The sequence below is a fragment of the Falco biarmicus genome, chromosome 2, assembly GCF_023638135.1.
Source record: "Falco biarmicus isolate bFalBia1 chromosome 2, bFalBia1.pri, whole genome shotgun sequence".
Taxonomy (NCBI): domain Eukaryota; kingdom Metazoa; phylum Chordata; class Aves; order Falconiformes; family Falconidae; genus Falco; species Falco biarmicus.
Window position 1 is genome coordinate 25,004,291 of NC_079289.1, and position 23,792 is coordinate 25,028,082.

Consider the following 23,792-nt stretch of genomic DNA (forward strand, 5'->3'; position numbering starts at 1 on the left):
TAAATCTGTAGACTTTTAGTTTAATGATTAATTTTAATTACTGCTGTGTTACATTTTTCACCAAAAAGTCCATTAGTAATAATAAATCTTTAAAACAAGTAACGCACATAATGTTGAATTTGAGGGGGGTTTTTTTCTGGGAGGTATGGAATAAGGTGTTAATGCACTTTTCATGGAGGATTCTACGTATCACCTATTGAACGTCTTTTTTATTTTATTTTTAAATTCAGCTCAGTCAGCACTATCTTTCGGATGTGCCATGGAATACTTTCTGGCTAGCAAAAAAGTATGGTACCTGTCAACGGGGGATCTGTCATGGCCAGTTCGGCTCTAGCCTTCTAAAAGTTCAAATTTATCATCTTGCTCAATATCGGATTGTTGATTTCATTTATTTATTATTTCAGTTTTCTAACTGTGCTAAATAGCAGGTCCTGGTTATGTATTCCCACTTCTTAGTGATAAATGAGTTTAGATACAAAGGGGATTTTTTTTTTTCTTGTTGATAAAAGGAAGGTATGATATTTCCCTCCATGGAAAGTGCAGCATTCTTCTAAGTTGTTGGTTTGATATAAAAGAAACATCTAGTGGGATTATCATGAGAAAACAAAATTCTAAATACTTTTTTGTGAGTATATAGTACTTACACAATTTGAAAAACAACTATTCTGCTTTGTGCACCGTCCTCCTTTACAGAATGTGGCCTCCTTTTGCTCTGATGCAGAAAGTAAAATGATGAATTTGCTACAAAGAAATGTCTCGCTTACACAGAGTTTAACTAAAAGATGTGACTTGGAACGCCCCTCTCCTTCCCGCAACTCAGGTCTTTATGCAGAGAATAAAAGTTTGGTAAGTTTCTGTTAATGAATATGGTGTTTATACTGCCAGTACATACGGTAAGGACACAAGCAAGTTTTCCAGTGATAGCTGTGGTGAGTGGTCTCACTTCTCGGTCTACTCCTTTCATTCTCTTCAGGGCAATGCAGGGAAAACCTTGAACCGTAGATTTTTCTTTGACTGCACTCTGCAGTTCCTGCCTTTGGTTACAGAATTTACCTCCTGGTCGTCTTTTCCTAGCTAATGTTTACTATTTCCAGGATTTAAAAGGGAAGAGGTATTGTTTTGTAAATGTAAACATTTTGTAGCAGTCTTGACAAAAGTTCAGTGAAATGGTACTCCAGTTTCCCATGAAGGCTGCTGGCAGCAGGTTGTTGCTGATGTGGAGTACTGAGTGCAGTCAGAACAAATTTTTCTTGCCACTAGCTGTGAGGGAGGTGGAAATACCCTGATGTGACATCAGTGCCTGGGGACTAAATTTAACCTTATAAGGCATCTTTTTCCATGTCAGAGAGGGTGCTAATGTTTAATTCTAAAGGTTTGGTTTATATCTGTTGGTTAAATGTATTAACCAAGATAAATGAGACGTTAAAGGTATTCTCGAGTTAAGTACATTTGAATGATTTGCTGTGTAGCACCCATCTTGTGTGCATTGTTATGTTTTTCAGTCTATACGCTATCCCTTTTCTCTGCATTTTTTTCCCTTGTTTTTCCCTGTTTAACAACCTGTTGGGGACATACCCAATGCAGTAGTAGACTTAACTTGTTTTTATGAATGCTTTGACTACTTACCATCTGGCACAGAAAAATCCCTATACATCTAGCTTAGATCTCAGAAACAGAATGTAAATGTACTGTCTTAATGTACGTGTAAACAGTGGCTTATCAAGCATAATACTAGTCACAGTCAGGAGATAACAAACTAAAGTTGGTCATGAAAGATGACGTAACATTTTTATATCAGTTCCCCCCCCCCCCCCCCCCCATTTTGTGAAAGTAATTGAAGAAGCTAATGAAATAATCTGGACATTATTCAACATAAAACCTATCTCTTTTTAACTAGATCTCCTCTAAAATTGAAATAAAGCATCAGAGCCCTTTGTCAGCTAGAACATCAAATATGAAACTTGTCACACAAGGGTCAGCAAAAACTCCATCTGTCACAACTAATGAAGACCATCCCAAAACCAGCAAAAAGCGAAAAGCGATGGACTTCCTCAGTTGCATACCTGCGCCTCCACCACTGACACCAATGTGTTCAATAATTTCTCCATCTTTAAAAAAAGCGTTTCAGCCACCCCGAAGTTTGGGTTTACAGCATAGCAAGTCATCAAAAGAAACAAATCAGAATGTTGGTCACGTCACACCCTGTAGAAAATTGAGAGAAACTGTCCATCTTCCTGAGAACGACCTGGTTGCTGATGAAGAACTTGCAATGATTAATACACAAGCACTCATGAATAATTTACCAGAAGAAAAGAAGATTGCTTATGTAAATGAAAACAGCAATACAATAGTTCCTGATTTATCTGATGATCCTTCACCCCACAACAGTTCTACCGGGGAAGCAAATAACTCTGCAATAAGCAGGACTGAAGTAGCTGAGAATCTTCAGAAGAACAAAAAGGAATGTGAGGACTCGTTACCTGCCCACAGAACACTACAAAGACAAAACCTCCGAAAACGCTACTAAATGCGCTTGTACAGTATTGTATATATTTCAAATTATTTTTACACTTTGTACATTAAGTCCTGATTGTATTGAATAATGCTCTATTACAAAACCAAAGACTCATTAAATGACATTTCATCTGCAAAATAATTTGGAGTTGGGTAATTAGACATTTCTCAAAAACATGTATCGTACAATAGCATCAGTCTGGCTGAAGGTTTGATGACGTTTTGTGAGGCATTGCTCTGATTCTGTTGTATTCTTAAATTCCAGCAGGATCTTTGTTTCAGTCTAAAGCAGGGGTCCTCAATCCGACCCCCAGTATTTACAGAACCCCCCTGCCGGGGTTGGGGGGGAAACCAAGCAGCCGCAGATGACTGCCTGCCACTGCATCCGTGCGCCGGCCCCCTGGTTAAAAAGTTTGAGGGCCCCTGGTCTAAAGCAATCTGTTTCGTTACCCTCTGCAGCAGTATAGGTGTTTGGCTGTCAGAGGTGGCACAAGGCAAAATAAACAATTCTCTAAGTTTACTGTTACCAAAAATATCACTTTAGTTCTGAAACATTGTTGGGTAATTGTGGCACAGTTCTTGTACCTTTCCTCTCAAATTCCTCTATAGTGCTAAAAGGTTTAGAGAACAGCTGTGATTATTTGATTCATAGCAAAATGCTATACAAAGGTATTAACGATAGATCCTCGGTCAGTGTTTCTGAGCTACTCCTTCTTAAAGAAGTACATGAGGCCACAGCATCATGCAAGATTATCAGATCTTTCTTTGATTTCATCATGAGATCTTTCTGCTGGGAGTGAGTTAGTTCTTGAATTCATTACTTTGTTCTCATTAATTTCAAGAGGTGAAACTTCTCAGAACTGGAGTTTCTGCATTGGAGAGGGAAACAGTCCTGCTAGCCTGGCTGCCGACTCCATGGTTTAGTTTGTTGTCAGGCTGCCCCTTGCCTTGCTGCTTCCCAGCCCTGAATGGTTCCTACTTGGCAACCTTTGGGGGTCCTGCGCCATTCACTCAGCAAGTGCTGAACTGGGGGTGGCTCCACTAAGTGGTGTCACTAAGCTGGACATGGTATGGGACTGGAGAACTGTAAAGGGCTGACACAGGTGTGCTGATGTTTCCGTAAACCTTTGTGCAATGCTTCAGTGCTGGGTCTTTAAACACAGCTCCAGTAGAAAATGCCATTCATGTCATAGGTTTGCTGTGTCCTGAAGACAGCTTGGCTTTTGCCCAGAAACGCTATATTGCTTTATACCTCTTACACTTCTCTGCTGTGCACCTAGCAATTTAGCAGTTACGCCCGTATTTCTTACTATCCAGTGTAGCTGTCTTCATTTCTTACTGCAAAATAACTCACTACTGTCCTGTCATATAAGCACTGCCTAATAATCCAGACTGTTAAAAAAACCACAACTGTCATCACAAATGCTGAGTTTTAAGAATGTTTCATGATGAGGATATAATCAACAGAATTTAAGAACAGATAAAAACTACTGTAGGATAGTTCCTTTTCTCACTCATCCATCAGTCAGTGGCTTCTTGGCACTTAGTGGTGGAGGAAGTCCATTTCTCCCTGTACAAGAATGTTGTGGTGTTTTGTTTTTTTTTTACTTCCTTTCTTCAGTTGTCATTTGTAGTTCTGCGTTAGTCTGGGTATCTAGTTGCCTTGTGCTTCTGCTATTCAGAGCTGCTCCTGCAGCCTCGTTCCTGCTTAGTGAACAGGCCCTACCTAACACTAATGTTTCCTTTTAGGATCCTCATCTCGGGATCAGTTGAACTCCTATGTCTGGGCAAGATAAAGGGCTCGGTTTGGCGTGTTGAAGCGCTTTGCCTCCAGGCTGGAGAAGCTGTTGGGCTGTGACAGAGCTGAGGTAAGGCCTGCGTGAATGCAGCCAGCAGAGAGGTAGACAGGGCCCAGCATCGAATCTCGCTACAATCTGTTAGTTACCTTCTGTGCCCTTCACTCTGCCTCTCCCAGCACGGCAGAAGCGCTCTAGCCGAGATGGAGTGGGAAGATACGAAAGGTTATACAGCCAGATACAAAGTATTACCACAGCAGTAAAGGACAGCCGCCGGGAGAAGGAATTGGCCCAGTAGCCTGTTAGAAAGAATGAATTTAGGAATATTTATCATTACTTATTAGCGACAAAGTGTGATGCAGGGAAAAAAAAACACCAAAAAGCACATGGCACATCCAGTAAGTGCCACTGTAAGCTTGGATAGATTTTCATGGAGGAAGAGGGGTGAGAGCAGGTACAGCTTGTACTGGGGATAGCACTCAGATTGGGTGCGTAGAGCTGTGAGGTCATAATCTGGTGACATTTAAAGATTTTTAAGAAAAGTAATTTAGAAATGTAGTAGAAAAATACAAGAATAAAAACAATTTAGAAAAAAGATTGTAAACCTAGAAACTTTTATACCCTGATAATTAAAACACACTGAGGAATCCACATCTTCAGTGAAATGGCGTGGTGTTCGTATGTGCCGCACGAGGTCTTCTGTTTGAGAAGGCTGCAGGGGCGTTGGAATGGGCACCCGTGCCACAAGCTGCATTTGGTCTGCTGGAGCTTCTCTCATCTCTGCTTGGTTTCTCAGACCACAGAACGCTGTGGAAGGTAACGTTGTGCTCATATTGTTCTTTCATCTGCTGTATCTTTTGTCGAGGGACATGATGAATGTTTCTTCTGTAAAGTCAACATTAACAGAAAATACAAGTATTTAGCTGCCCATGTAGTAGAGGTTATCTTAAGCTTGCTAAGGTTCCTGGTATGTTCAGGGCAGTGGTTCATGTCTCTGCTGATCTGTTCCTAGCCCTTTTTGCCAAATTGTTGTTCACTTTCACCTACTTCTTAAAAATATTACTGTGACTGCTGAAGAACATAACGCAAGTAGTTTTATGGGTAGCCAGGACGTAAGTTGTTAGACAGATGCTTTGAAATGTGTTACGTCAAAGACCCATGTATTATTTTACGTGAGTGCTGCTGGGGTTTAGCGCTTACGGCTTGTTGGCCCCAGGGTGAGCTTTTGTGCATCTGGAGAAACGCAGGCATGGGCTGTAGATAGCCCAGATGCTGGCTTGTAATCAACAAGTATTAGAGGTCAGAAAAATTGTTGCTTTGCCTAAGCACAAGTGGGGAAAAAATCATACCTGAGGTGACTCAGGCTGCAGGGCAGACCTGTAAATGACCAGTCTGAGCGGGAGGGAACAGGATGCGCAAACATGCAGCGCTTTCCAGACAGATCAGCAGCAGCCACAGTCTCTCAAGACGTCAGCGGGAACTGTTTTTCCAAAGACCACTAGGAGTTTCTGCCTGTCTGTGAGGTTGCAAACAGTATCTTCGGCTTTGCCATTTAGCTCTGTAAGGCACAATTTGTGATCTAGAACCCACAGGCTTGCACCCCAGCAACCAGCACAAACCGTATGGCTGGGAGAGACACAACGTGGAACAACCAGAGCGGGAGCAACCTTCAGCTGTCCACGAGCTATCTGCCGAAGAGCTGCTCCAAACTGAGCGTATTTGAATTAGTTTGACAGTGCTACTGTAAAAAGCAGTCTTGTTTCAAATGATTAATAAAACAAATTACAAGTTACCGAGCAGCTCAGCCTATAATGAATGATTACTAGTAAAATCTGCCTCTGCAGTGATGCCCCCCCAGTGGCTCCCAGCTGGTACTGGTAAAGCAAGAGCTGACACTTGCAAGTGACTGCTAAGGCTGTTGGTGTCCTCACCTGCCTTCAGCCCCAAGCCACTGGCTGCCATCTGCCAAGTCCTGCCTCCCCCTGGAGCTGCCAGCGCCCTGGGCCACAGATCTCTGCCGTTTGTCTCTGTCACGCACAAACAGGAGCAGCGCTAATTTTGTACTAGAGTTCCCAGCTGACAGAAAACACATAAATGAGAATGAAGCAGCCGTGCCGTTTTCTTGCAATAACAAAGAAGTTAGCACATGTTAGCTTCTGGATTTAGTAGAGCACACTATTCACGGTAGTGAGCTTTGCATCAGGTTGGTTAGCCTGCATTAATTATTTTTTTTTTTTTTTAGTGAACTAGCATACATAGAGCCGTATTTGGCTGCCTGTATATCCTACCACATTATGCAGAGTTGAAACATTCACTGTATCCCTTTTGTATACACACGTTAAGATCTTTAGAAAGATCCTCTAGAATCCCATTTCTTGACCACAGTTAAGGTAGCGCCCCACCATGCTACAGCAAGAGGCTATTTGTTATGATTAGATCTTCTTACAAATAGGAGCCTGAATATTGTCTGTAGTGCTTGGACACGCTTTTGTGCCTGTGGAGGGTGATGCTGAAAATCCAGAATGAAAATCGGGGTTCCTGCCCCAAGAAGCTTGCAGTATAAATACATTGCAAGTATAATATATATATATTTATTTATTTATACTGCATTTTGTATATATAAATGCAGGGGTGTTGCTTTTTCTACTGTCTGACTCGCTTGAGCATGGTCAGGCTCTTTCAGGGCTGAATTCACTACAGACCAGGTAACGAGTAATAGAAATTTCCACGACAATCCCCCTGTTGTCATTTACTACGTCGCTTTTTAGGGTATATGAAGAGGAAGAGAGCTGACCTCTCTCAGAGCACATCAATAAATGAGCAGCTGTCTGCAACAGCAAAGAGAAAAAGAGGTACCTTGTCAGTTCTTGAACGTTGAACTTCCAGGGTGTATCTGGTTCTTGGAATATAACCTCATACCGATTTTCACGTGCCTGAAAGGACACAGAAGTTTTAGACATCAGGCTGCTGAGCTCAGGAGTAGCCAATCTTCCAGACCCCCAGAGGTTTTATGTGGCTGAGAGATGTATCATATGTACCAGGGGCCAGAAAGAGGAAGATAACCATGGCACCCATCAAGGTGCTGGGCTGAGTCCTAGATAGTTCATTTCCTTCTGCATCAAAGGATTGGGGTCTCCCAGCAAAACTTGCCTCGGCATTGCCCCCAGTCCCTCATGGCAATGGCACCCTGGCACTGGAACTCTCTGGAAATCACCGATGGTTCAAGAGCCGCAGGTTGGCCATGCCACTTGGGAGCTTCTGGGAGTGTGAAGTCAACATCCATCAGTCATGCTATTTCCAGCCGCTGAGTCTACAGGCCTTGATTTTTTTCAAGGTAAAGCAAGGGTATTTGCATGTGTATGTGTACATACATACACGCACACACACCCCTATATATATACACATACACACACAAATATACATGTATATGTATTCGATACAATGATTGATTGCTTTTGTTTCGATTTAGCAAAAAGGAAGCAGGGAAATCTGTTGACTTTTTTACATCTTGCCCATCTCTGGCTGTGCTCTCTCACTTGCTTCCTGGTCACCCACAAGCATTCACAACGGCTGCTGGAGTGACATGTCCGGGCTTCCCAGAACCACTATTAACTCCTGCCTCTTCTGCGCTCCCCTACAAGTGATACTTAGAAAATATTAATATATCAGTAATACTTGGTATTAAGAAATACCAAATTTCTTAACTGACAGGACCACAACCCAGGAACAGAAGCATGAGTATAATGTTAGCAGCCAGGCCACATTATGCAACTGTACCAAAAATATTGCCATCTCTACCAGAACTCCTGACAAGAGATAGCAATGCATCTTCGAAAATTATTTATGGTATATTTTTCACAAATGGTAAACTAAAATTGTAAGTAGCTTGAGATATTTGTCGTCAAACAGTTTGGGAACTGTTCAGTTCATGTCACTTCTGGGGAAGGGAATGACATCTTCATGGCCAAGAACTAATAGGGCAAGTCCAAAGACTGCTGGATCTTTCCAAGTAATTTTTCCTTCACTGAGTTACACAGCTGACTAGATAAACAGCCACACTGGTGCGTTTCCCCCCTACTTCATCACAATAACACATCCTTAACTATAATTAGAGAACTAAGGGAAAATTGAATTAATTATTTTTAGCCATGCTAAGTACCATTTCAGTCAGATCACCTTGTAATTGTCATAGCTGAGCATATAAAAGCAATAAATCAGAGCTTTCCCTACCATCATCACATACGGCTTCATTTCCCAAGCATGGATGTTGGTATTATCAACAATAACCGGGCTTTTCCCATTCTTCATTGCTTTGCGTGCTGTAATGTAACACATCGAGTAAAGCTAACGTATTCGGTAAGAGACTGAGCCAGGCCCTAGTAGCCCCAAAGCGTCCTTTCTTTGCCCACTGCTAGCACACTTGGTTCCCCACCAGACTTGCATCTCCCAAGGGGAGCAGAGGTCAGTGCCCAGCTGGTCCTGTCCTAAAGGAAGCGATGCAGCTCCTGGCTGTGCTCAGCAGTAAGACCTGAAGCTCTCACAGAACATACTTAGCGGTACAACAGCTAAAAATGACAGTTATTTGCAAAAGGTGCCTGGTTACACGATCTCAAAGTATGTTCGCCATTGCTAGAAATGAGTTTGGAGCACAGCCGCAAAAGCATGTTACATTTTTCTTTCTGAAATTGAGACCTGGGTTATTTCATCCTCAAACTTATAATTAGGTTTGCAAGTTTTCCTCCTGGCTATCACTAACTTCCCCTGTAACACCCCTTCCAAGTCAGGACAGACACCTCAGAAGTTAGGGTGTGAAGGACTCGGTGTGTACAGCTGTAGCGAGCCGCTGCTGGGCTGGTATTTGCATGCCACCTGCTGTTACCGAGCTTCAGCAGTGCTACCTCATAGTCACTGCTTTACTTTCTACAATAACATCTATCAATCAATCATCAGCATTTTTTCATTTATAACACTCTCTCTTACAAGTCTGAAGAAATAAAATCAGACTTTTTATGTGATAAATGTATTTTTTTAACCAGTAGCCCATGAACTGCGGTGTATGACACCACTTTGAGGTATTTTATTTTGGGGGCTAAGTTTAAAGACAGATTGAAAAGCAAAACTCTTTTGCAAAACCCCTGCACTGAGTTCAGTCACCTCTCTTTTGGTTCCACTTGTGTGCATCCTCGAGGAAGTCAGGCTCAAACACGTATACACCATTTTTGATAAAGAAGTCATCAGTACTAAGAACTACAGCACTGGGATAGTCATGTTTCAGCTGTCTGGGGGGAAAAAAAGATGAAAGAAGGGTTAGTATATGCTGACACATCTTTAACAGAGACCATTAAAACAAGAGTCATAGGAATGCTCTGCAAATACGCACAGTGCTTCATTTCAAGAATCCCAGCTTAAAGGATCTGAAAGCAACGTAATCAGTAGATGGACACACAGGAGGAAAGGAATGGAGCTTAAAGGCATGGCCTGGATTTCTTTAATTGGGTAGAGCAATCTACACTGGACTACCAACATACGAATCTTTAATCATATTGCTATAATTAGTTTCCTTTCTGAGTTATTTAAGAGGGTATGATTTTAAATACAAAACAAAAAAACACCACCAACAAAACCAACACCCAAATCTGCTAATCCCATGAAATTTGTCTTAAAAGACAATTTGACCTTGGGAGTTTTACTACAGAGAGATTTGTGAAAATAACCAGGAGAAGCAATTATGTCATTTTGAAAAGATGGTTTGTATTACCATCAGTTTGCCTTATTCTTTTTTTTTTTTTTTTTTTGGCTAGGAAGCCATAGCACTTTTTTTTTAATCATATATGTTTACTCACAAATATCTGAATGATTAGTCAACATTTCTTATTATTTGTAGCAGTTCTACAGTTCTTCCTGCTTTTCACTTGTCCCTGTTTTACTTAATCCTTCTCTTGTAGATTTGAGTAATGATTATTTTCAGCTTCTAACCAAATTTTGTAAGAATTGCCTAGACTGGCAGCCCCAAATGCAACAGATCCATAGAAGCGGTCCCCTGTGGCCAGTGGCCGTGGCCATTTCCCCTTCCCCTCACGCTGATGTGTCCCCCCCAGCGATGCTCCCTCAGGCCCGGGCTGCCCACAGAGGGGGCTGCATGTCCTGCCGCGCTGACCAGCTGCCTGTGGGTGCCAGGAGGTGGAAGTGCTGGCTTATGTGGTGGTTTAAATGTGAAGCATTCCTCTACCAGTACTCGGAGAGCATTAAAAAACCCCTTGTGTTCCCATCTGCATGTAACACATTGACAGAATTGGGTTTTTTTTCAGGCAAGGGAGCGCTGGGGGAGGATGGAGTCTCTGCAAGAAGTCAGGGAGAGCCCACGGCATCATCTCACTGCTCTCTGTCTCCCTAAGGCCCAAAATGTCTCTGGAAAGGAAAGTAAGGCCAATCGAGAAACCCTGCTATCTCACATCACACGGTCTCCAGTCCCTGGAGCTTCCCTGATAAAACACTTCTCTTCCATCCCCATAAGCTGCCAAACAACTATTTCTCAACGTCTTATCTAATTGAGCAACAGCAAGGGAAAAGGTGCCTCTAGGATATCGGCAAAAAAACAGACACACAGGCAGAAAAGGCTTAATTCTGTCATCTCTAGCTAACCATTTACTTACCAGTTTTACCCTAATCTGCCTGCTAGCAGCAATTCTTTGCTAGGATTGCATGTCGCGTTTAGCTGAATAAAGGTCAGCTTCTGACTTCACTCCGCCTCCGCTGTAACTTCTACCATCTGTTGATTAATTAACATTATTTTGTGGTAGCAACCGCCCCTGAGCAGAGACTCACTGCTGACAGACCGGCCGGGACTGGGCTGTACCACTGTTACCTCTCATTAACAACCTATGTGTCATTATCTTCTAGCTCCAAAAGGATGTTTTATGCACATAATTACTGCTGGACAAAAAAATCTAACAAAAGTCATGTCACAAACTGATAGCAAACAGTCAAATAATTATTTTTGCTTTGATTTTGTTCCCAGGCAAGAATCCTTACCATGAAAAGCATGGGAGTACCTAATGTTACTCCTGATGTTAAAGGAGTACCTGGTCACTCCTGGGCTGAGAAAATGATACATTCGGCGCTCACTGTGATTCAGTGCCTCACCTTTCACACTGCTTTACCCATCTGCATCACCACCTCTTCTCTAAAAAACTGGCTGCACTAAAATACATGTCATCCCTTTAGCTACTGATATGCACATAAAATTGTACAATGTTAACAAAAGATCTCAAGATTCTTTTTTTCCTTGCTCACTGCTTCTTTTAAAAATGTTCTCAACCAGTGCAAATTTTAAAAATTCATTTCTTAGCATATATACCTTACCGAATTTTTAACACAAATATGCACAGTCCCATGACAGCTTTGATGTTAACCCTTAAGCAATCTAAATAGTATGTGATTATCCATAAACTCAGTCTGCTATCGTCCCATCACCAGTAATTAGATAAAACTCATGCTTCCAAGGAGGAAAAACACAGCACAAAACATACTAAGAACTATGAATTACCATCACATTTGCTATGTTCATACCAAACTAACAGTAACGTAAGAAAACATTAAGTGGGAAAAAGATGTTTTACCTTCTTCTTATTTTGCTGGTTTTAACTTCTAGCTTTCTAAAACAACCAAACTGACACAAAAGTTTATGACCATTATGACCCCCATTGCCCATGAAGCTGACAAAAATCCTATTTCCTCTGTCCTGTATTATTTCAAAGGGTGCCCAAACCTCCTTAGTATGTTCCTTGAGAAATCAAGACTTCTACAATCCACATAGGACCACAAGTTGGCTTAGAACAAAGTTTTTACACAATCACATCAGGTTCCTAATCACTACACACAATAAAAATAACTGTATTTTAGCAAAATATACACCAGCTATGCAAAATGGAAGGAGGTGTGACCAGTTTTATTAATTAATAAATTTTGAGCAGCACTGTAAAAAGAAAATTACCCATTGCCACTAGATCAGTAAGTGTAAAGCATACTAAGGAGGAAAAGAAAAATGAAATCTCTTTGCAAGAGCAAAGAGTACATACGAGCAATGTTCGCGTTTTTTAAAAAAAAGCCACTGAACTTGAAGCGCTGCGTTGTGATAAGCAGCATCTGTCAAAGGTTCGGCATTAATTTGCCTGCTTGGGGCATTTAATCGCACAGTATTACAGCACTCTGTCTCCCAGTAGGTAGATACAAAACGCAGTATGCTCTATCTTGCTAAAGAAAAGCTTGCTGATGTTTCAGAAGATACAAAGGGTAAGAAAGTAAGAAGAGAAAGGGGGAGGCTTCCTCTGCCTGCAATAGATCTCCCCAAACCCTATTTCACCCTTCTGCAAGGCGAAGCAGATGTCCACGCCGGGTACCATGTCTCATTAGATTGGCTGATACAGCTGGGGGGAGAATAAACTTGCAGGTGCTTCTGCTCTTCAGCTCTGACCAAACAGCAGCAACCTCCACGTGCCTACCAGCAGGGCCTGGAAACTGATGAAGCCTCTGGAAACTCGAAGGAACACACAGAGGCACAAGCTTCACTCTCTGCCCGCTGGCAGCCCGGGTAGCAAGGGTGCTGCCGGACGATGTGGCAGCTTGGCTAGTGTTGGCGTACAGTCACCTGCCATCTCCCACCCTGGTCAGATGTGTGATGTCTTTCTGTTGAAAACAGAGCTGTGAGTCTGTTTCACCACAGCAGCATCGTAACAACTGCCTTGGTGAACAGACAGGTGATCTTAGAGTCTCCTGTGCTACTCACCTGAAGATATGTTCCCATAATCTATACCATTTTTAAGTAAGGTTGCCTTTTTTCTAAAGAACATCTTTCTTTCAAACAATTATTTCAGATTATAACTGTATATACAGACAAAAAATAATTACTCAGGATTTCAACTTGCTGGATGCATTACAGTGCTTGGGAGAAGTCTCCATGATCACTAGCAATATCATTGGAGAGTAAATAAATAAATAAATATCCATAACTGTGTTCCGTAGCCTGTCATGTTTTTCCATCAGAAAGTCTGAAAATAAATTTATTTCTGATTTGAGCCTGGTAAGCAGATCGGAAGGAACATTTCCAGTTCTCAGAAGGCAATAGAATGGTATATATTGGGCAGATCTCAGAGCCAGTAAATTCTCAGTCCACTCCCAATGTAACAGAGACCAGAACACATAGGTACTGACACCACGTGCAACCACTTGCTCTGGTCACTCTTCCTAACATAAAGCATTCCTGTGGCATTTCAAAGCCTTTAGTTTCAGCAGAAAATCAGAACTATGAGATCTGGAGCACGTGCCGCCCAGCACTATCAGCTGCTTGCTGTGTTTTAACAGCTTCTGGTGCCCTGAGGACTTTGCCCCAGCAGAACCTGCCAGGCAGCCCTGGTGCTGGGTGGCACAGCACAGATGTGCCTTCGCAGCTCACCTGTGGGGACTGGAGCAGCAGCCGTATTTTGTGAAGAGAAAAAAAAAAAAAAAAAAAAAAGATAAACACATTCAGGAGAATCACCCAAAGCAGTTTTATACAAAGGTAAATGCTTTCGATGCCCTGCTGCCTGGAAGCAGGAGCTGCAGAGCTGAAGTCCATGCACCCTGTCAGAGGGGTGCCGGATGGCCCGGGGCTGGACGTGCTGGAATGAACTGGGCAAAAGCAGCAGAGGGAACTGGAGGAGACCCAGATCACACCAGGCAGTGATGCCCCAGTGCCAATGCATTTTTTCCCTTCTGTTCTGGAAGATTGCTCCCTCTGTGCTTCTTAAGGAAGTACAAGAACGACCTCATTTCAGATGAGAAATCAGCAGTGGCTGAAAAGTTACATGTTTGATCACACCTGGCCTAGTGCTTGAGCAAAACTGCTCAATAAAGGGTTACGTGTTACATGAGCTGTGCATCACAGCAGTATGTTGAAGAAGAGCTGGAAATACAGCTACTGTGCAACAAGGAGTCTGTTGGGGAAGCAGGTATGAGCTCGTATGCGTCTGGTTTGATTTTTGGCGGCGTTTTGGGAAGCTATACCTGTTACTGCACCTCAGAAAACTGTTTTCTTAGTAGTTGCGCCTCAGTCCGATCACAAAATCTGTACTGTGACGTCGAGGGGAATGCACTCAGGAGAAGCGTGTTCCACGCGCCATGTGGAGGCTATTGGAGATGTAACTCCCAGCTGCCCCTCTCCTGCGTGCTTCTGCTGGTGGTGGCGTATGGTGAACGCTTAGAGGGAAATGGTGAGGGTCACCTAAAATATGCAGTTCAGGGAAGTGTATCCTTAACAGTGAAGCAATTGGAAAGTTTTGGAGCTTGGTGGTGAGCAGACCGACTCCTTGTTGTGCCTTGATTATTCAATGTATCACAGGTGGTTCCTTCGCTGTCTTTACCAGAAACCAAAAACCAGAGCTGAACTGATCCACATACCAACGTTGTGCTGCTCTGAGCTGGGGAGCAACAGGGATGGGGAAAGCACTTTAACAAAGAACTAACTAAATCTTACAAAGCTGTGTCCAAACTGTGCTGGATGACACTGAAAGGTCACGGAAACTAGTCATGGATCCAAAAAGGTTGTTCCTAGGATTGCACAACAAACTGAAAAAGGGGCCTTTCTGCTAGAGCTGTCACCAGGTCACGATGTCACCAGTGATAACTTTCATGGTTCATGACACTTCTGAGAACTGTAAAAATGCACAAGTTGTAACTGAAATACTGGCTGATACAAAGAACAAACGAATGGAGGTGTGTGTGAACACACCAGAAGAAACAACAGAGCAAAAGCTAAAACAACGGCACACACTGACAACCGAGAACATCGTTAACAGCAATAAAACTGGGAAAGGAGCTGTTTACACACCCACAAAGGCCACCAGTCAGCTCAAGCCCAGCAGGGGTGACTTGCTGTTGGAAGACCCATGCACTGAGAGCAGGATGGCCATCAGGTCACACCAGCTCTTCTTCCCCTTGTTCCAAAAGGGGGAGAGGCTGCAGCTGAAGAAACACCCAGAATGGGAAAATTAAAATAACGGCCAAAACCCCTGCCTAAGATACACGGAGCACCAAGTAAGGAAAACTCGAAGGCAAAAAGATGGCAGCATAGAAATTGCTGGCTGTGAGATGGCATAGCAGACCTGACTAAAACCCACCCTGTCACAACCAACCTAGAGGAACCCAGAAGAGACAGTGAGGATGGGACAGCTGAAGGTCCTTGTCCTCTCTGATTTCAGGCAGACCACCTGTGCACATGTATCTTGGTGCTTGCAAGTATTTAGCTGCGATAGTGAATTTAGCTGCGATAGTAAGTGAATAAAATCTGAGACAATACATTTGAATAGGTAAAATGAGCTTACTGAGGGCTTTTGCAAATAAATCACCTTCATCCTCTGGTAGGATCTGGCACCAAGCTTCGTTGCAGTAATTTTCTGCAAACATCACTTTGCTTAGCACATTGCGTTTACCAACACCAAAAGGTACACAATGCGGGAACAGCAAACCTTAGAATTTTCTTGGCACAGTCCTTTCATAATCTGGACAGAGTTAATGAAGAGGTACTAAATGCTGTTTGTACAGCTGCCCTTTGATCTGTGTACGGCCAAATGGCTAAATGCAACGATAAAACTAACAGCAGCTAGAAACAGAGCAAGCTCCTCAAATGTTCATCTCACAGGGGACTAAAACAACACTTACAACTGATTTTGTAAATCTGTCATTAACTATTAACCTTGTGTTTTGACCTGAAAAAACATATGTGAGTCTGTTAGTTGCACTGCCTAAGAGTATGGCCCCAACTCATTACATTCTTACTGTACTATAAGAACACCCAAAGCCTTCTGAAGGAGAAGGGCCTGCACTTACATGGCCTGTTTAGGGAGAGGCAGGTCATGTAAGTGGCCCCAGGAGACAGGACGATGCTGACAGAGCAAACTGATCTTTGAAAAACAACGTGCATTCCTTCATCAAAATGTCACCCCTGAACTAGGTCCCCAAAGCTTCAGGCTCAGTTTAAAAATCCTGGCCACCTCTCCCTCCAAATTCAGGGACTGCCACAGTGCTTCTCTGTCGGGAAGGTTGATCTCCTATAAAATGCAGCATTGCTTCCCGGCTGAAGATGTTCACCACACCAACAAGTGAGATCAACCCCTAGAAGAGCACGCTGCCGTATGCCCTTTGCAGAGCATCCATTATGTTTCTACTTCATCACCACCTACCCTCATCTCACAGGGAACCAAACAACACTTAGAACTGCTTGTGTAAATCTGTCATTAACAATTAACCTTGTGTTTTGACCTGAAAAAACATAGGTGAGTCTGTTACTTGTACCGCCTGAGAATATGGCCACAACTCATTACATTCTTACCGTACAACGAGAACACCCAAAGCCTTCTGAAGGTGAAGGGCCTGCACTTACATGACCTGTTTAGGGAGAGGCAGGTATTTTGGGTGTCAGTAAATACACAGCATTTGGCCATTCATTAAAGAACTGGTCTTGCAGAAGGCACAGGTGACAGGAAAGGCTGTACTGGGAAGAGGAAATGTACATTCACCTGGTGTGTCACAGGGCTTCACGCTGCCACTTTCCACAGCACAGCCCTCCCCTGGCAGCCTGTAAGGCCAGCACGGGTTCCTCACCCCAGCAGGGCAAGACGACAGCGAATGTTCTGCTTTCGCTGGAGAGCGTGTGCATGGGGAGCCGTGAGACACCAGACCGTGAGATCGTCCCATGCCAGGTTACGGCTCCTCTGTACCACGCCGACGGCAGTGCCACCTCCCAGCACGTCCCTCTGGGCTTTTCCCACCTGGTCTTGGAGCTGCCGGAGCGCAGTCCTGTCTCCCCTGCCCCTTCCATGCACCTCTACAGCTCTGCCCAGGAGCACAGGACATCACGAAAACAGGAGTCAGGGCTGCTGCCGGCTGCCCGGCGCGGGGCTCCGGAGCCGGGGCGTCAGCTCCGCCGCGGCCCGCCCGGGGCGGGGGGGGGGGGGGGGGGGAAGCGGGGCCCTGCCCCGCTTCCCCCCCCCCACCCCCGCCCCGGGCGGGCCCCACCGTGCCGCCCCCGCCACCCCAGCCCTGCAGCGGGGCTCGGCCCTCGGCCGCGGCCGGAACCAAAGCAGAAGAGAATCCGCCGCCGCCACGAAGCGCTCCGCGCCGCCGCCTTACCTGGCCAAGGTGCTCTTCCCGGCGCCCGGCAGCCCCCGCAGCAGCACCAGCCTCCGGCCGAAGCGGCCCCGCGGGGGCTGCAGGCTGAGCCCCCCCAGGGCGCGGAGCAGCTGCTCGTCCATCCCCGCCGGCCCCGGGAGGGAGCGGGGGCGGGGACGGGAGCAGCCGGCCCCAGGCCCAGGCCCGGCCCCGGAGCGGGGGGGCAGGCCCGGCCCCGGGGAGGCGGCGGCCAGCGGCGCGCAGGGACCGCGCAGCGGGCGGAACGCGCGTCCCTCGGTGGAGGCCGGGCCGCCCGGGACCCTCAGCCCCTCCCGGGACACCCGGGCCCTGCCCCGGGACCCTCAGCACGCCCCCACGGATCCCCCGGCCCCCTCAGCCCCTCACGGGGACCTCCAGGCCCTGCCCCGGGACCCTCAGCACCCCGCCCCCGGGACCCCCAGTTCCCCCACGGGTCCCACACCCTCCCCCGGGACCCACAGTCCCCGCCCCGGGACCCTCAGCCCCCTCCCCGGACCCCCAGTTCCCCCCTGGGTCCCCGGCCCCCCCAGCCCCCTCCCCGGCAGGGTGGCAGCGCCCTGAGGAGAGAGGCGCGGGAAGGGCCAGGCGGCGGCGGCGGCCCGCACAGCGACTCCGTTCCAGCCACTTTTTCTACCTGGAACGCGAGCCCGAGGTATCGACTTCAATTATTTAAAACCCAGATTAATGTCCAGATTCTCCAAGATGGGCAGAGAACAGAAGCCAGCGCTGAAAGCGTTCAGTCCCGGGTGCTGCCCGTGTGCCCCATGAGGTGCTGGGCACCCCAGAAGCGAATTACCAGCTCACCTCGGGGAAGCGGGGCTCTCCGCCGGACCGCCGGCTCAGTCCAACCCTTGTTTTCCTCTCCCCCCACCCCCAGCAGTGCTGGAGCCACCGGATCCCACCCTACCACAAAAGCAGACGAGGACTCCAAGCAGATGCTCCTGAACAAGGGCCCTGCGCCGCACAGGTCACTTTCCGTGTCACGCCGGCGGCGTTAGCATCACTTTTCAAACATACCACATGAGAAACTGCAGGAAACGTAACAAAATTTAACCAGGAAACCTGATCTGCTCTAACATGGTCACCACACAAGCCAATACTAAGAGTCTCCAGCAAAGCCAAGAATAGCTGGTGCGGGATCACGCTCTGCCTCTGGGAGCCATGCACAGCACCGACGCCAGCCGGGCGAGAAGCCAGCCTCAGGGACACGCCGCCACCCCGCTACAACGCTGGAGCTTTAGGCTGTAAAGTTTGCAAATAGCGCTAAAGAGAGTGTTCGCGTACAGGGGGAAAGCTTATCCCACCGCGGGATGTGGCACACCCACCCCAGCTGAAGCAAGTGGGGAAAAAAACCAAAAGTGACAGGAAAGAAAATACATAAACTTTGAGATCCCAGAGGGGTTTAAAGTAAACTTAAACCGATACTGTGACATTTTGCAAACCAGTTTTATTTTAAGCATTCTGAAAGGTCAGTACTCAGTAACAGAAAATACAGGCATTCAGATTTCTCCCTCAACAAACAGAAGTAGGAAGAAAATACTGATCCTTGAGTGACATTTTCTTGAAACCACACTAACTTTTCTGCTGCGACTGGTACATCCGGTAAACCCGAAGCTGTGGTTACAGCCAGCAGAATTGCCTTCCTTCTCCCCATGACATTTTGTATAATGTTCTGCTGGTAGAAGAGCAGCACGTTTCTAACCAAGGAAAGGAAAACATCGCATGTGTACAGAGAAATGCATGAAAAGAAGTGCAGCCAGTGAATTTGCCAGTTCAAATACAACATTAGTTTAGAAATACATCCATCTTTAACCGCTTACATGTATACACAAGTGTTTTTTTAAGTGGAGAGCGGGGACACATTGGGAATTTAGACCATGGTGGGTGGAGCTTCAGCATGACTGCAGTCAGGTACTGGCTGTTCAGCTGATGCACAACGAAAAGAGTGCCGGGAAAGATGAGGAGGAAGAGATGAAAGAATAAATGGATAAATATTCTGGATCTGGAAGCCGCAAAAGAGGGAAATATTTCTGACAAGTACACACAACCTAAGCTTCCTTGTTTCTCCCTTTCTCAATGATCTTTTCTCACCCTGAGGAGATCGTTCTTTTCTGTCACTCCCTCTCACTGCAAAGAAATACCTTGCCTTATGCACGTCTCTTAATTGACAAAGGCTGCTCTTTCTGATTATTTTTCTGATTAATAATTAAGTTAATTAGGTGTAATTTGATGTGCCCTTCCACCTCCCTCCATTCTGTTTTGCCTGTCTCTTCTTCATTATTTGCTATTTCAGCAAGCACTCATGATTTTTTTCATGAGGAGCTATCCTCCTCCTCCCGTTTGTTGTTACACTCACGGCCTTCTGCCAGTGAAGGTGCCATCATGAACTCAGTTGACCCTCAGCACTCCATTCCCAGGCATCACAAGCACCACTTCAAAGACAGATGGCACAGAACGTGTCACACTATTTTACAGACCACAGCAATACATCAGGGCAATTTAGTGCTTTTCCAGAAAAGCAACACCAACAGAGAGCTGGTGGGAAAGCATTGCCCTGTTTACAGCCTACATACACACACACACACACAAAAAAAAAATCTAGATTAATCTAACCACACCTCAGAGAAAAACCCAGGAAACTGTGTTTTAAGATCATGGGATGAAATTCATCACCATGTAATTTAGCTCATTCTACATACGTAACGTATTTCCAACTTTCCTGACACCCGTGTGGGCCTTACATACATATGTATGTAAGCAAAATTTTAGATTTTACTGTCAAGGGTTCATTGATTTCTGCTGCTCATCTGCCCCTGGAAACCAATACTCCACTCATGTTACTGGGACAATTACCTCAGTAACAGAATTGCTACTGGTAAGGTTACTGTTCTAGCTAAGGAATAACCACCATGCTTAATGTTGAAGGAAAACCACGATACTTAAAAAAAACCAACAAAACTGCACACAAACCCCCCCACTATTTTTAGCTTAAATTTCTCCTCACCTCCTAAGAATTTTAAGTAAAAAATGGCAAAAGGAATACTACTAACAGAAACGTCAAATCACTGATTACCAGTGCTAGTTATAGGTCTTATCAGTCTGCCACAAACCATGCGCATCTTTCCTCCAGTGTGTTTGAATCAGGTCTATACTGAAATTTTCTCCTTATTTCTATAGTGCCAACTGAGTCTAGTTGAAGGGAATCATTAGGCCTGGTTTCAGGAGAAGGCAAGTTGTGTACCCCCGGATGAAAGAAAAGGAGTGACTAATGAAGACTTACGTCACTTGAAGTTGTAAAGAGACTGGGATGTAATTATGCCTGACAGGACAAAAGGCAGAAGTAGGATAAGACACGTAACAGGCACCTTTCCCTGCAGGTAGGCATCCCTAGCAGTTCATGTACCAGTTCTTGGGGCAATATTTTGGATACCAGAGCCTGAAGGTCACAACTCGTGCTGACAAGACAGCTCTTTTCTGCTTACTGGTCTCTGCTCTCAATCTCTTCGTATGACACTCAAGGATATACTGAGAAGGTATAAATCCCAAATGACTTCAGAAAGTGACCTTTTGCCACACAAGACAAAGTTATCTCCATTTTGATTTTTATTCTATGGACAAAGAAGTTGATATCAGGGGGCTGCAGGGGGGTGGGAAGGGAAGATAGCCAAAGATTCACACCAAATCTCTACAGCGGTTACTTTCTTCCAGGTTATTCCTCACATTTTAAATCCTTGGTGGCCAACTGAAGTCCTTCCATGGTGGAATCAAAGTGAGACGTTTCTGAAATAAAACTAAAAAAAAAAAAAGAGAGAAGATTCTGCTGAAATACCACAACAGCACAGACCGTCGAAAGACTTTAATGGTTGCACAGCCAACCCTCAGACTGAGAAGCGTTCACCTGTCTGATATTTTTAAGTGTCTCTTTCTTTCTCATACTCTGCTGCTGGTTATTTCTTTAAAAAGTTAAGAAGAATGGAGAGGAAGCAGATGATGGAGAGCAAAGGAAAAATAAAAAATGCAAGGAGAATGAAAAATGAAGAGAAGAAAACTTGGGTATCAGAACTAGAGACAGTAAGAACCTAGCAGTCTCAAGGCTGAAAAATAAGGAGAAGAGTAACACAGTGGAACATTTTTTTTCTCTACGTCACAAATAAATAATGAATAGCCAGCCATTCTACCAGTAACTATAGCATAGATACATCTCATAATTGTTGCATTATGTTGCAATTTTTCCCCATTACATTCACTCAGGACCTCACAGGCTTCCAAGTTACCGAGCTTGTGTGAGGCACCAGCACAACCTGACGGTTACCCTTTTCTGAGAGCTCCAGAAACACTGTTCTGGGCAGCTCTTACTCCCCCTGGTAATTATACTCTGCTTAAGTAAATTTTAGGCCAGGTTTTCCTGGTAAGCACTGTAAAAGGCAGGTGAGTGTTTCTGGTCATAATTCTGTGCACTTTTTCACACTTCATTTTGTTTAAAGTTAGTAGTCAAAAGATAGAGAAAACACTTTTTTATTATTGTCATGTCGAAGCAGCAACTGGAGGAGGTTTGGCCATGGGATGATATTTTCTGTGGCAATACTGGAAGATTGCTTTAGTCAGCTTTGTAGCTCTTAGATTATTTTTTTCACGCTAGCCAGAAGGTGGTCCTGCCTGTTCCAGCTGTATGTTCCTGCTCCTTTACCTGCGTCCTGCTGATCACGTGGCTCTAGGCCAATTTGTTTCAGCTCAATGGTCCAGACTGAAAACTTTTTGGATATCTTCACATACTAGACGACAGAGCTGAATTGCCTCACACTCTGGCTGCGGAAGCATTGCGTCCAGCAAAGGGAAGTGACAGGAATAGCGCAGCCAGGGACAGACGGAGTGGTAACACACGTCACCAAGAGATTTGTCTCATCAAAACCATGACCCTACCAGGCTGTCATGGAGGAAGTCTTCCTGCAGGGAGTTACCAACTGCTGTGCTTCACAAAGAAACATGCCAGCTTTTGTTTTGCAGTAGTCCTGCAGATAAATGCTTAAACTGACATCGGGTTTTGTTGTCTTGTTCTGCATTTGTATAGCATCTGGCACTCGGGAGTCCTGGTCTACAAAGAATTTCCAGGCACCAAAATAATGCCCTTTTCACCGATCTCAGCTTTCTTTTTAAACCAGGGTCTCTTGCTTAATCTCCAGAACAAATACTGATGTGCTGCCAAGGCTGCAATAAGGAGCTCTCACAACTTGAGATTAACCGCGTGGTTTCACAGAGGAACACCACTACTGTTCACTCTCCCATTTGAATAAAAACACCCTTACTCAACATGAATACAGAAGCATGATCATCTGGCTAACAGACTGTTGCACTTGGCCAGTAAGGCTTAGTTTACTTTCCAATCTCAAGGGACTGAAATGATCCTATAGCTCTCCATTTATTTTTCTATGATTTTAAAAGCTTGTGGTAGGAATGCCTCTGTTTTCTGACTTTTTTTTTTCCCCTGACATTTGATGAAATCAAATCCATTTCAACATTTATAGTTGTTCTCTTGAGCAGTTTTACAGCCACTCCGGGACATCACTCTTGGCAAGTCTGCTTTAGTCAGCAACCAGGAGAGAATGAGTTTGTGGTGAGGAAAGATAACGTTACCTCTCAAAACCAGGGGCACCATCAACCAGAAAAACTCCCCTGCTTTTTACAGCCCTTACACATGCAGACCTCAGAGAACTGCTGCAATACCCACATGGGTCTGGCCAGGGGTCTGCATCACCCAGTATATCCTGTGCCTGACAGCGAGCACAAATCAATTGAAACCCCTAAGGGATGCTTTTTACTTTTTACATACTTCTTTCTGTATATTTCTTTAACATCCTAACATTTGTATGAGCTTAAGAGCAGCCTTTAGTCTGAAGGTATGGTTGCACAATACATGGTCCCTGGTATCAGAGCTGACTGCCACCCCAGCAGGAAGCTCTGTGCGTCCTCGCCCTCGTGCCTGCAGCAGCCCAGTCCCGTCTGCTCCCTGGACCCAGCTTTGGCACCCACTCGGACCTTACACATGCTTATTTAGATTTGCCAGCCCAGCAGAAAACTATCCTGTTGTTTGCTTCCTGTGGGGTCAGTGAGTTAAATTACAGCCTTAATGTCGCCAGAGCGGGTAACTGGCGCAGGGCTGGGAGGCTGAGCACTTCCCACTTTTGGCAGCCATGAGCTGTCACACCAGCTGCCCGGGGCAGCAGACCACAGCTCCAGAGCAGCCTAAACAGATCCAGCCTCTGGTGTCCCACCCTCTTCCTCCAACAGCCAGCAGGACTTTCC

General features: G+C 45.0%; 2 protein-coding genes across 9 annotated transcripts in view; one reads left to right on the forward strand and one right to left on the reverse strand.

The window, feature by feature from the left end:
• BRCA2 (BRCA2 DNA repair associated) overlaps positions 1-2,656 on the forward strand; it is a 41,067-nt gene extending 38,411 nt beyond the window's left edge. For both annotated transcript variants that reach the window (XM_056328695.1, XM_056328696.1), the window contains exons 26-27: positions 694-846; positions 1,898-2,656. In XM_056328695.1, the coding sequence (XP_056184670.1) occupies positions 694-846; positions 1,898-2,527 (783 nt within the window). In that variant the 3' untranslated portion in view covers positions 2,528-2,656. The remainder of the gene's footprint in view (positions 1-693; positions 847-1,897) is intronic.
• Positions 1-23,792, reverse strand: part of N4BP2L1 (NEDD4 binding protein 2 like 1) — a 37,387-nt gene continuing 13,595 nt past the window's right edge. Inside the window, exons 1-6 of one of the 7 annotated variants that reach the window (XR_008820206.1) lie at positions 17,114-17,128; positions 16,862-16,984; positions 15,175-15,308; positions 9,465-9,589; positions 7,167-7,243; positions 5,135-5,195 (exon numbers count right to left, since the gene is read on the reverse strand). Coding sequence is in view for 1 of the 7 variants with exons in the window: in XM_056328701.1 (XP_056184676.1) it covers positions 4,967-5,195; positions 7,167-7,243; positions 8,541-8,629; positions 9,465-9,589; positions 17,475-17,596 (642 nt within the window). In the remaining 6 variants the exon portion in view is untranslated. Of the gene's footprint in view, positions 5,196-7,166; positions 7,244-8,540; positions 8,630-9,464; positions 9,590-15,174; positions 15,309-16,861; positions 17,148-17,167; positions 17,261-17,474; positions 17,631-18,296; positions 21,284-23,792 lie in introns of those variants that run through there. The other 6 variants (XM_056328701.1, XR_008820207.1, XR_008820205.1 and 3 more) reach the window with 6 other exon arrangements.